The sequence below is a fragment of the Chiloscyllium plagiosum genome, unplaced genomic scaffold (assembly GCF_037043375.1).
Source record: "Chiloscyllium plagiosum isolate Xiang-an unplaced genomic scaffold, Cpla_swu_hap1 HiC_scaffold_17, whole genome shotgun sequence".
NCBI classification, from domain to species: Eukaryota; Metazoa; Chordata; class Chondrichthyes; order Orectolobiformes; family Hemiscylliidae; genus Chiloscyllium; species Chiloscyllium plagiosum.
Genome location: NW_028270155.1, coordinates 4,162,523 through 4,176,429, shown reverse-complemented (window position 1 = coordinate 4,176,429; position 13,907 = coordinate 4,162,523). Strand labels below are relative to the sequence as shown.

Here is a 13,907-nt window from a genome sequence, read left to right as displayed (position 1 = left end):
CGTGGGTTTCCTCCAGGTGCTCCGGTTTCCTCCCACAGTCCAAATTGGCCATGCTAAATTGCCCAGAGTGTTCAAGAATGTGTTGGTTAGGTGCATTAGTTGGGGAGAGGGGGAATATCGGGTTGGGGAGAATGGGTCTGGATGGGTTACTGATTGGAGGGTCAGTGTGAATTTGTTGGGCCGAAGGGCCTGTTTGCACACTCTAGGGGTTCTATGATTATATATAAAGGTCTTACTTTTATATGAAAGGTAGAAACCCTTTGTTTTCTTATTACTAATAGTCAGACCTGTATTATTGCAAAACTGCTGGATAATCTTTAAATTCTTGTCCATTTCTAAGTGTGTATCACTGGTTAGTGCTATGTCATCTTCTAACATGAGGGTGGAACAGTGAATGATCTCTCCATTAAAATTCAAAAGTGGGGAAAAACTTTGGAAATCTGAAACACAAAGGGACTTTGTCCTGGTTCAAGATTCTCTTAAGGCTAGCATGCATGTTTCAGTTGGCAGTTATGAAGCCAAGTGTAATGTTAGCATTTGTTTTGAGAGTGCTAGAATGCAAGAGGAGAGATGTACTAAGGCTCTGGTCAGACTGCATTTGGAATATTGTGAGCAATTTTAGGCCCTGTATCTGAGAGGATGTTTTGATCCTGAAAGGGGTCCATAGGTTACGAGAATGGTCCTGTGGGTAAAGAGCTTGTCACTTTAAGAATGGTTGAGGACTCTGGGTCGATACTCGATGCATCTTAGAAGATTTAGGTGAGATCTGATTGAAACTTACAGGATACGGAGAAGCTTGGTTAGAGTAGATGTGGAGAAGACGTTTCCAGTAGAAAGAGAGATTAAGACCTAAGGGCACAGCCTCAAAGTGAAGGGACAACCCTTTTGAACTGAGATGCAAAGGAATTTCTTCAGCCACAGCAGAGTAAATTTGTGGACCTTCTTGCTACAATAATGTGTAATGGCAAAGCCATTGATTGTCTTTAAGATTCTGATTGCTAAGGGGATTAACAGTTATAGGGAAGAGGCAGAAGAATGGGGTTGAGAAGCAAATCAGCCATGTTTGAATAACAGAGCAGATGGGGCTGAATGGTCTAACTCTGCTCCTATATCTTATGGTCTTATGGCTTTATGGTCTTGATCAGTCCTACAAATGCTGTTTGATTCTGATCCTTTGCATAAGCTGGGAAGACAGATGTACACACCAGTGGCCTTGAAGCAGCCAACAGCACTAGCATTGAAACCAGGATCATCTGAAACCAGCTACTCTGGCCAGCCACATGCTTAGGAGCCTGAGTTCCGAATGCCAAAGCAAATCATCTTCGCCTATCTGAAGAAGGCACTCAAACAAGAGGTGGGCAAAAAGTCTTTTAAAGACACCCTGAAGGCTTCCCTCAAGAAATGTAACATAAATGTTACTACATGGGATACCCTTGTTCAGTAGAGATGAATTTGGAGGAACCTCCTCTGTGAATGGGCACAACTGTTTCCCATTGGCAGGAGGAATATAGAAAGGGAATGGGAGGATGAAATGTCAACGTTCTCAAAGCCAAGGACCACTTCCACCTCCCAGAGCAACTTTCCAAGTGTGGTCAAAGATGCAGTTCTCGTGTCTGGCTCATCAGCCACACAAGGACCCACAGAATACAAGACCAGTGACACACAATTTCTGAGGTGGACCATCCTACTTGTTAGAGTGTGATTGTTGATAACAATGCTAGCCTTTTGTGATGCGTATACTCAGGCATCCAGATCTTTCTGCAAATGCTCACTGTTTAGTTAATCTGCTTTTTAAAAAAAAAATAGACAGTTTTCCACTTTATACTCAGAACATAGAACATCGAACAATACAGCACAGAACAGGCCCTTCGGCCCTCAATGTTGAGCCAACCTGTGAACTTATCTCAGCTCGTCCCCCTGCATTATTCCATCATCATCCATGCGCTTATGCAATGAGAAGCCATTTACCGGATCTTTGCCCATTTACTTAATTTGTCTGTATCCCTTTGTCGGCACCTGTCTTGGAACACAGGGTGTAACCAAGCTGTTGTTTTTGGGTTTGGTTAAATGTAGTTAAGACAAGACTCAACGACAGTTTTCTTAAACACGAATATTTATTCAGTAATAATAATAATGATAATAGTAATAATAAATGGAAAAGAAAGGAAAAAGAAAACAATAAGTCTCACGCCCTTCTGCCTGTCAGAGACCCCTCGATCGATGGCTGGTCTGGAGGCTTGGCTCGTTCACGATCCTGGTCCGAGGTGAAGTCCAACTCTCGGAGCGTGTCACTCTGTGACTCATAGTGTAACAAAACAGCCAGCACAGAAAAGCAGATACAGAAAACAAGCTGCTTGCTAGTACAGAAAACACATTTTTGATTGTGCTGTCTGCAGCATGTACAGGAATGCTCACAGGACTCGTTCACGATCATGCAACTGTCAAATAACATCAACAATTGTTGTCCTTCAGCTCATCCTATACAGCACCTTATGTAAACTGTAAAACTCACTTTCATACCTTTTGGCAAATTTAGCTATAATACCTTTGATCCCTTCATCCATACAAGCTGTAAAAATGTTAAGAGCCAGCACTGATCCTGTGGTACAACATTCGTGACATCCTGTCAGTTTGAGAAAGGCTCCTTTATTCCTACTCTGCTTCCTGTTTTAGCAAGCTAATAATTTATCAATGTCAGTATGTAACCTGCTACACTGTAAGCTTCTATTTTCCCCAGTAATCTTTGACTCCACACTTTCACAAATGCCTTCTGAACATCAAGTAACTACTACAAAGAGCAACACTGCAGTTACAATGTAGCATTAGAGTGAATGCAGAAAGATGTGCAAGAATGGTTCCAGTGGTAAGGGACTTAAAATAGAATCCCTATACTGTGAAAACAGGCTATTTGGTGCAGCAAGTACACAATGACCCTCTGAAGGTCATCCCACCCAGACCTATCCCCCTACCCTTTCCTTGTAACTCTGCATTTCCCATGGCTAAGCTATAGATCCCTGAACACTATGAGCAATTTAGTATCACCAGTCCACCTAATCTGCACATCTTTGGATTGTGGGAGGAAACCGGAGCACCCGGAGGAACCCACACCGACCCTGGGAGAATGTGCAAACTCCACGTATATTTACTTGAGATTGGAATCGAATCCATGTTCCTGGTGATGTGAGGCAGTAGTGCTAACCACCATGCCATCTAGACTTCTATGGATAGATTGGAAAAGTTCTGGTGGTTGTTCTTTAGAGAAATTAAACATGAGAGGAAATTTCAGAAATATTTTTGCAGGCATTTGTGGTCTAGACAATGTAGATGAAGAGCAACCCTCTGGAAGACCAAGATGCAGAAGACACCAATTTAAAATCAATAGCTAAAGTGCTAGGAGTAAAAACCTTTTTACATAGTGTGTAGTTAAAATCTGAAATGCATCGCTGGAAAATGTTGTACAAGCATCCATAAATCTAGCTTTCAAAAAGGAATGGATAATTATATGAAGGTCAAATTACAGTGCACTAGGGGAGTACTGAGCTGTTCTGCTGCAGTGGGCATATTGAGCTAAATGATTTTCTTCTTTGTGTTAACCATTCCATTGTCCATTACATTGTCAGAATACTCCAGTGCTAAGAAGGTTCAATATCTTTCTCCCTTCCAGCTTCAGTCCTGAAACTGCTGTTCATTTCAGATCTCCAACCCCTTTGTGTTTTTATTCACTTGTCTCTGGTTGGCCGGCATTTATTGCCCATCCCTAGCTGCCCTTGAACTGAGTTGCTTTCTAGGCTGTTTCAGATAGCAGTTGAGAGTCAACACATTGCTGTGGGTCCGAAATCTCGTGTAGGCCAGCACAAGTAAGGATGACAGATTTCCTGATGAAGGGCTTTATGCCTGAAATGTCAATTCTCCTGCTTTTAGGATGCTGCCTGACCTGCTGTGCTTTTCCAGCACCACACTCTCTATTCTGATCTCCAGCATCTGCAGTCCTCACCTTCTCCTGATAGATTTCCTTCCCTGGAGGACATTATTGAGAAAGATGGGTTTTTCTGACTATCAACAGTGATTTCATGGTCATCAGTAGATTCTTAATTCCAGACGGTGTTATGTCCAAGTTACTTTTGGGACCGAGATTTGAAACAAAGGGTGTGGAGGAAGATTAGATTAGATTACTTACAGAGTGGAAACAGGCCCTTCAGCCCAACAAGTCCACACCGCCCCGCCGAAGCGCAACCCACCCATACTTCTACATCTACCCCTTACCCACTCTGTACTTAATACCCATCTTGCACCTGTTCTGATTGATGGAGTCAGTGTACAGAGAGGTGTTTTTCCATATCTAACCCATGCTATAAACATTGAAAATAGGAGCAGGAGTAGGCTATTCGACCCCTCAAGTATGCTCTACCATTCACTTGCGATTATGGCTGATCATCTGACTCCGTAGTCTGTTCCTGCTTGTACCTCTCATCTTTTGATTCCTTTAGCCCCAAGTGTTTTATCTACTTTCTCCTTGAAACCCCATAAAATGTTTTGGCCTCAATTGCTCTCTGTGGTAGAGAATTTCACAGGCTCACCACTCTCTGGATCAACAGCTTTCTCCTAATGTCAGTTGTAAATGATCTGCCCCTAATCCTTTGACTGTGCCCTCTAGTTATGGACTTTCCAGTCATCAGGAATATCCTTCCTGCATCTACCCTGTCTACTCCTGTTCAAATTATATATGTTCCTGTGTGAGCCCCCTCATCCTTCTGAATTCCAGCAAATGTACCTATCCTAACTGTGTTCAATGAGTGCATGTCTGAAATAGTTCTGTTTTCCAGCACTAACATTGCTAAACAATAAATTCACCTAAAAAAAGGTTTAATGTAAAAGTTGAGCAATAATCAGTGTACTCTTCAAATAAATCTAATTTTCCTTAGGGTATGTATTTTAATCTTCAAATGACTTGCTCGAAAAACAGCTATAATTTGCCAGATAAAACATCATTTTACCTTCAAATGTAATGTTTCTCTCACGGCACACTTTACCTGCGGTACAAATGCATTTTAATTTTATTTTGATCTAATTAAGGTGTTTGAACCCTATGGTAGTGGAAACTATGTTCATTGTCAGCCTTGTGTTTGGTTGTCAGCTTTGTCATTGCTCTGTCTAATGGCGCAGGTTAGAATGAGGATCTTGTCCCTCTTTTTCCTGGGGAACTTTATTTTGTTATTGTAATACAGATCCATCAGTGTCAGATTTAACATGAATACTGCAGATACTCAGCGTTTGCACACCTCCTGTTGCCTGAAATGTTAGGGTTAGTTAGAGTGCTTGTCCAACATCCGGTAGTGGATTAGTAAACATTTCTTCCAATTAAAAATTGGCAAAATTGTAGTTATCTTTAGCCCCTGCACAAACTGTACCCCAAGCCAATAACTCCATTCTTCTCCCCTTGCTAAGGTTGAACTGAAGCGTTTCCAATCTTCATGTTGTTTTTAACACAATCTCTTCAAATCTCTGTAACAGGGTCAGACTCTGGTGGCATGATTGCACAGTGATTAATACTGCTGCCCTAAAGCACCAGGAATCCAGATTCGATTCCAGCCTTGACTGACTCTCCATGTGGAGTTTGCACATTCTCCCAGTGTCTGCATGGGTCCCCTCTCAGTGCCCCGGTTTCCTCCCACAGTCCAAAGATGTGCAGGTTAGGTGGATTGGCCACGCTAAATTGCCTATAATTTCCAGGGGTGTGCAGGCTGGGGTAGATTAGCCATGGTGAATGCAAGGTTACAGGGGTCTAGCACTGAGTGGGATGCTGTTTGGAGGGTTGGTGCAGACTTAGTGGGCTGAATGACATCTTTCTGCACTATAGGGATTCTATAATTCTATTCCCTTTCTTCACCGCATTTTCTGAAATCGTTATCTGTGACTTTGTTCTGTGTGGACTGACTATTCAAATAAATGCAAAATGCTGGAAATTTAAATAAGAGGGCATGCTGGAGAAACTGATTAGGTTTGGTAGCATCAATGAAGAGCGAAACAATTAATATTTCAAGTCCAATGTGACCTTTCAGAATCAGGTTGGAACCAGAAGAGTCGTACTGGACTCGAAACACTAACTCTGTTTCCCTCTCCATAGATGCTGCAAGACCTGCTGAGTTGACCATTGAAATGTTCATCTTGCAGGTCTTGCATTTTCCATTCTGCATAAGTGAAAGTGCATCTGAAACTCTACTGCCCATATACTAACTTAGATATAAGTTCCATTCACGTATTACCCCTGTTCTATCTGAGTTGCATTAGCTCCCAATCTGGCAATTTTCAGATTCTCATCCTTGTTCCAAACCCCTGTTATGACCGTGACATTCCCAATTTTTGTAACTTCCTCCAACCTAGATACAGTTGTAGAGCCATACAGAATCACAACAGACCGTTCGATCCAACTTGTCCATGCCCACCAGCTTTCCTAAACTGCACTAGTCCCATTTGCCTGCATTTGGTCCGAACCTTTCCTGTTTATGTAGCTGTCCAAATTTCTCTTAAATATTGCAATTGTACTCCTCTCAGACAGCTTGATTCATGTACCCACTAATCTGTGTGGAAAAAGTTGCCCCTCAGGTCCTCTTTAAATCTTCCCCCTGTCAACTTAAACCTATACCCTTGAGTTGTGAACTGTCCTACTTTGGGAAAAAGATCTTTGCCATTCATCTTTTCTATGTTCCTCATGATTTTATAAACCTCTATATGGTCACCCCTCGCCCTCTTACACTCCAGAGAAAAAGCCCCAGCCTGTCCTTATAACTCAAACTCTCCAGTCTCAGTAGCAATCTTGTATATCTTTTTTGCATCCTTTCCAGTTTAATAACATTCTTGCAGGGTGACCAAAATTGTACGCAGTACTCCAAATGTGACTTTACCAATATCACGCACAGTTATAACACGTCCCAACTCCTGTACTCACTGCTCTGACTGATGAAGACAAGCATGCCAAATGCTGCTTTTGCCTGAAACGTCGATTTCGCTGCTCGTTGGATGCTGCCTGAATTGCTGTGCTCTTCCAGCACCACTGATCCAGCCTCCACCACCCTGTCTACCTGTGATGGAACTCTCAAGGAACTATCTACTTGTACCTCTATGTGTCTCTGTTCGACAACACTCTCCAGAACCCCATCATTAATTGAGTAAGCCCTGCACTGGTTTGTCTTACCAAAATGCAACACCTTTCATTAATCTACATTAAACTCTATCTGCCATTCTTTGGCCCACTGGCCCAGTTGACCAAGATCCTGTTGTGCTCTTAGATAACTTTCGCTGTCCACTGCAGCACCAATTTTGGTGTTGTCTGCAAACTTATTAATCATGCCTCCTGTATTCTCATCCAATCATTTATATAGATGATAATTGATCCAACACCGATCCTTGTGACACACCACTGATCATATCTCCAGTCTGAGCAACAATCCTCTACTGCTACCTTCTGTCTCCTAAAGCTAAGCCAATTTTGTATCCAATTGGTTAACTCTTCCTGGATCCCATGTGATCTAACCATACGGAACCTTGTTGAAGGCCTTCCTAAAGTACATGTCGACAACATCTGCAGCTCTGCCTTCATCTATCTTAGAGTTATAGAGTGACATGGCATGGAAACAGATCCTTTGGTCCAACTAGCCCATGCCGACCAAGTTTCCCAAACTAAACTTGTTCCACTTACCTGTGTTTGGCACATATCCCTCTGAACCTTTCCTATTCATGTACCTATCCAAATGTCTTTTAAATATTGTAAATATGCCTACATCTACCACTTCCTGTTGAAGGTTATTCCACATATGAATCACCTCTTGTGTGAAAAAATTACCCTTCTGGTCCCTTTTAAATCTTTCTCCTCTCACCTTAAAATGATCTTAAGATTGTATTTTATTTTCTTTTATTTTATCTTAGTTATCTTCTTGGTCACCATTTCAAACAGGGGAAAAACAAGGACTGCAGATGCTGGAAACCAGATTAGAGTGGTGCTGGAAAAGCACAGCAGGTCAGACAGCATCCGAGGAGCAGGAAAATCGATGTTTCGGGCAAAAGCCCTTCATTAGGAAGGGCTAATGAAGGGCTTTTGCCCGAAATGTCAATTTTCCTGCTCCTCTGATGCTGCCTGACCTGCTGTGCTGTTCCAGCACCACTCTAATCTAGACCCCACCATTTCAAACAGCTCAATCATGTCAGTGCTTGAGCCAAAGCCATACTGACTATCCCTAATCAGTCCTTGCCTTTCCAAATGCATGTCGATTCTCTCTCCCAGAATCCCTCCACCAACTCACCTAACACTGTCATCAGGTTCACCTTCCTATTGTTCCCTGGTTTCTCCTTCCAGCCTTTCTTAAATAATGGCACAACATCAACCACCTTCCAATCTTCTGGCACCTTACCTGTGGCTGTCGATGATACAAAGTTCTTCACTAAGGGCCCAGCAATTCTTTGCCTAGCTTCCCACAATGTCTTGGGGAGACACTTGATCAGATCCTGAGGATTTATCTACCTGTGTTTTAAGGCCTTGAGCACCCCCATTTCTGTAATGTGGCCTCTTTTCCAAACAAAACTATTTATTTTCCTGAGTTCCTTAGCTTACATGTCTTTCTTCACAGTAAGTATTGATGTGAATTATTTGTTTAGGATCTCCTCCATCTCCTGTGGTTCCACAAATAAATGGCCTTGTTTATTCTCAAGAGGCCCTATTGTCTCCCTAGTTACTCTTTTACTCTTAATATACTTGTAGAATCTCTTTGGATTCTTCATTACCTTATTTGCCAAAGCTATCTCATGCCTCCTTTTTGTCCTCCTGATTTATCTCCTAATTGTACTCCTATACTCCTATACTCTTCAAAGGATTCAACTGATCCCAGCTGTCTGTACCTGACATATACCTTCTCTCCTTTTTGACCGGAATCTCAGCATCTCTAGTCAACCATTATTCCCTACTTCTACCAGTCTTGCCCTTCACATTAACAAAATCTGGACTTTTGCATCTTGTTTTTAATTACATCACTGTTAAGAGTTCTGTATTCAACCCTCTTGGCCCTACGTTTAGGTAATCCCTCCCCAAATCTCTTAATCTTTCTCCCCTTTTGATTGTCTGTGCTCATACCTCCTTGTGAAAGCAAAGTACTGTGGATACTAGATTGTGAAATAAAAAAGAAAAGAATGGAGAAGCTCAGTAAGGCTAGCTGCATAGTTACAAAGAAGAGTCATGTCACACATGAAATGTTAACTTTTCACAGGTGCTGCCAGACCTGCAGAGTTTCTCTGGCATTTGTTTTTAACCTGCTTATGGTTTGGTCATACTCCTGTCAAGTTTCGGGGATGTTAATATGTTAAAGCCACTCCATAATTGCAATATATTGATTTTGTCTGTGCACTGCATAGATCTGTCAAGGAGATTTTCTATGTTGGTCAGGGGGCACTATGTTGAGGAAAAACTGAACGACTGTAAAATAAGGTCCTCATGCTGACAGGGCATATATAAATGGTGAACCTGTTGTTATTGATGAATTCCACTTGCATGTCTATATTGGGATTGTTATGCAAACATTTCAACTTCATTGCAAAAATGCGTTGATAGATGGATTTCCAGTATACACAGAAATGGAACATTATACTATACTAGCCTGGACTTTTGGATACCCTTTGAGTTGAATCTTTTTCCCTTTCCATAATACTTAATAATACTACAGAAATTCCTCAGGATAGTTTCCTAGATCCAATCATCTTCAGCTGCTTCATCAATACTTTTCCTCCAGTGTAAGGACAGGAATAATGCTGTTTACTGATGATTACACAATTTTCAGCACCATTTATAACACTTCAGATACTGAAGCAATCTGTGTATATATGCAGCAAGACCTGGATCATATTCAGGCTTAGACTTTGGAGTGGCAAGTGACACAGCTGCCAGGTAATGACTTTCTCCAATAAGAGAGAATCTAACCATTACCTGTTTAATGACATGGCCATCACTGAATCCCCCATTATTAGCAGCTTGGGGGATACCAATGATCTATAACTGTCTGGAATGTAAATACTGTGGCTATAAGAGCAGGTCAGAGTCAAGGAATCCTGCAGCAAGTAACTCACCACTTGACTCCCTAAGAACTGTCCACCATCTGTAAGGCACATGTCCAGATATAGAATCCTCCCCACTTGCCTGGATGAGTGCAGTTCCAATGACATTCAAGGAGCTTGACTCCAACTAGAACAGAGCAACCTGCTTGATTGACATCCCATCTACCATCTTTAATATGATTCTTCTCTTCGCTGATGTACCAGTAACAGCAGTATGAACCATCTTCAAGATGCACTGCAGTCTCTATCACCTAGAAGGACAGAGGAGCACCACGACTGGCATGTATGTCTATCCACGCGCCATCCTGGCTTTGGACTGTATCGCGATTCCTTCACTCTTGCTGGGTCAAAATCCTGCAACACTCTGGGTGTCTCTGCACAACTTGGGCTGTGGCAATTCAAACTCATCATCTTCGGAACAGTTATAAATGGGTGACAAATTTTGGCCCAGTAAACAACCCCAAAATCCCAAGGTTATGGCTTAGTCCCACCATAAAAATGCGACTGACTGATCCCTATGGGCTCCTTCTGTTTGAAGTCTTTTCACAGCCAAATATTGGATAAAACAGATATCCATGTAATTCTAGTATCGAGGCCGTCTGACATTCCCCAATCTGGGTGGTCTTCCTACACCTGAGAGTGCAGTAATCCTCACTTCTTCTGCATATGTAAATATTATTATCACCTCATTTGTCCTGCTGATAAGTCTTGCTTCTGCTCACCATTTACTAACCCAGAGGCAAATCTGTATTGAAGACCAATTCAATTTAATGCTTAGTTTAAAATTGGGTCTACAAATTTTTTTCCAATTAAGTGTGCAGCTTAGTACCCTGAACAGTGCGACTTTGGAATTTGCTGCATGGAATGGTTGAGGTGATTTATAGGAATTCCTTTAAGAGAAGCTAGATACACACATGTGGTAGGAAAGAATAGCAACATATGCTGATATGATTATGTAAAGTAAGTGATAGGAAATTATTGGTGTCGAGCATAGCTGTCAGCATAGCCAATTAACCTGTGCTGTGTTGCAGAATTCTATGAATTGGCTGCCTTGCATTTCAGTTCAGTATCTTTCCTTTGTTTCCATTCTGCCCTGGCAGTATTGTTTCTTGTCATACTGTATATTGTGTCACTGTGGCTAAGGAGTGTGTATAGCTGGTGATGCGCTTCCTTACCTCTGTGTAAATGATGAGCATGGCTGAAATACAGGACTGAGATTGTGTCTGGCAAGGTGGAAGGGAAGGGTCAATTGATGAGGGGAAACCTTTTGGTTGGAGATTTGTTGTCTTGGACCTTTTCAATTTGGTTGAAAAAATATTCCATGTTTTTCAAAAAAAAAATTTGAGAATATATTTCAAACAAAATGTTTTGCAGCTAAAAGGTTTGGAATCACGGACGTTCCCATTGACATAATAAACATGATTTCACTCGCAACGCAGGAACGGTTAAAAATGGTCATCGGAAAACTGACATCAATAGCACAACACAGAATGGAAACGCACAAGGTATGTGGAGCAGGCGTCCCTGTGCCTGAGGAGGGTTCTTCTCTGCTTGACTTAACTTATACTGGTGCATAAGATGTTCAGCTGCTGCTGTGCTGTTTGTCATTGTTTTGAAATCATCCATTCATAGTTTGAGGATGTTAGTCATGGATAAGTGGGTCACACTCTGAGCTGTGAGAAACATAGTATGCAAGAGTTGGGCACATTGCATTGAGAACATCAGCCCAAATAATGTGCGGGTGATTCACTGTACTTTGGATTAAGTTCACACCAAGGTCCTATGTGCCTTTTTGGATGAAAGATCCTGTTATGTGATTTGAAGAGGAGCAGAGATATTTTGCCTGGTACCCTGGCCAATCTTTATCCCTCAGCCAGCATCACTTGAACTGGAGATGTTCTTTGACAGTGCCCCCTCCCACCAACCACCACCACAACTTTAGGTTGTGAAATGGTATTGATCTAATTAGAGGGCATAGAAAAGTTGGGTGTGACTTGATGTGGGATTTGCAGGGCAAGTTGTAGCTCAGTGATGATGCTTCTGGGAAAATAGTCTAGAGGCCTGAAGGTGGAGAGATGTATTTGAATTTCCCCACGGGAGTTGGGGGAATTTGCATTAAAATAAAATGTAAGTCTCATTGCTGTGCAAAAAAAAAAATCTGGTTCTTTGGCTTCCCACAGGGTGGGAATTTGTCTAAACTCAGTATGGCCTTCATGTGACTCCAGGCACTCAACAATGTGTGGTAAAATCCCGAGAGTCAAATTCCAAGGGATCTGCCCTCAAATTTTCAGTGAGCTTGTGATATCTGAGGAGGCCCTGTTTCACATGGATGCATCACTTTAGTACCTAGTATGCATACAAATCCCCAAACCAGTCAAGAACACATTTCATTCTGTAATGGACCGAAGTGAACCAGATGGATTTTATGACATAGTCACTATTACTGAGATGAGCTTTCACTTGCAGGTTTATTAGTTGAGGTAGGTTTCCACCAACTGACGTGGTGGGATTTAAAACCTTAACTGGCCTTTTCTGCATCACCCGTGCACATTACTTTTTTTTAAAAAAAGTCAAAAACAACAATTCAAATGCCAAGTACTGTGCAGGTGTTTAAAAAAGTCTTTGTTCACCTTGTTCTCACTATACAGTGGTCAGCCTTCTAAAAGGCCAGAGCTTTGCTGTGAAAAATATCAGAAACTAATCTCCGGGAAAATTTTATAATACTTTACTGTTTTGCATCCCGTCTTTGGATAAGTGAGAGGCAGCCCACCATGTCATTAATGCAGGCAAATATGTTTTTGGTGGTATGATGCTGCAGTGCAAAATCCCAGAGCATCTCTCTGACCTTAGCATCCACTGCTGAAGAGGTAGGCATTGATCGGACTCTTCAGAGTCAACCACCACCTCTTTTGAAGAATGTACTACAGCTTTTGTTGCATAATCTGTCACCTGCGATATGCAGTATGCAACACTATCCACCTCAGTGTTGTGCTCCATGGTTGTATGTACTAGATTTTCCCTATGGCCTCTTGCAGGTGAGTGAGAAGACCCTTATCACCAGGTTGTCTAGCCTCACCCAACTGCAATTCATTCTCAATGTCTTGTCTAGTGACTTTTTTGAACTGATCAATGTGGAAACCATTTGATCATATGGGCTTTCATTATCTTGCACACCAACTTGAACATAGATACAAATTAACAGCAGAAGTTGGCTGTTTGGCACTTCAACGAGGAGAAAGTGAAGACTGCAGATGTTGGAGATCAGAGTCAAGAGTCTGGTGCTAGAAAAGCACAGGTCAGGCAGCATCCTGAGGAGCCAGAGAATCAATGTTTCGGGCATAAGCTCGAGACAGGACGCCTACTTGCAGATCGTTTCGGGGAAAATCTCTGGGACACCCGCACCAACCAACCAACCTGTGGCTGAACATTTCAATTCCCACTCCACCAAGGACATGCATGTGCTGGGCCGTCTCCATCGCCAAACCCTTACCACCGGACGTTTGGAGGAAGGATGCCTCATCTTCCACCTTGAGACCCTGCAACCACAAGGGATCAATATAGATTTCACCAGTTTCCTCATTTCCCCTCCTCCCATTTATCCCAGTCCAAGCCTCCAACTTGGCACAGCCCTCTTGACCTGTCCATCGTCTTTCCAATCTATCCGCTCCACCCTCCTATCACCTTCCCACCCACCTCCATTTACCTATTGCGTTCTCAGCTACCTTCCATCTAGCCACACCCTCAACCCTGGCCCACAAACCTCATTCCTGATGAAGGGCTTATGCCTGAAATGTCGATTCTCCTGCTCCTCT

The 13,907-nt window shown here is 42.3% G+C and overlaps 1 protein-coding gene across 8 annotated transcripts in view; it reads left to right on the top strand.

Moving 5' to 3' along the window:
- The window catches only part of LOC122558192 (transcription initiation factor TFIID subunit 4), a 370,919-nt gene that overhangs the window by 113,941 nt on the left and 243,071 nt on the right, over window positions 1-13,907 (top strand). For all 8 annotated transcript variants that reach the window (XM_043706504.2, XM_087995688.1, XM_087995691.1 and 5 more), the window contains exon 12: window positions 11,470-11,600. In XM_043706504.2, coding sequence (XP_043562439.2) covers window positions 11,470-11,600 — 131 coding nt within the window. The remainder of the gene's footprint in view (window positions 1-11,469; window positions 11,601-13,907) is intronic.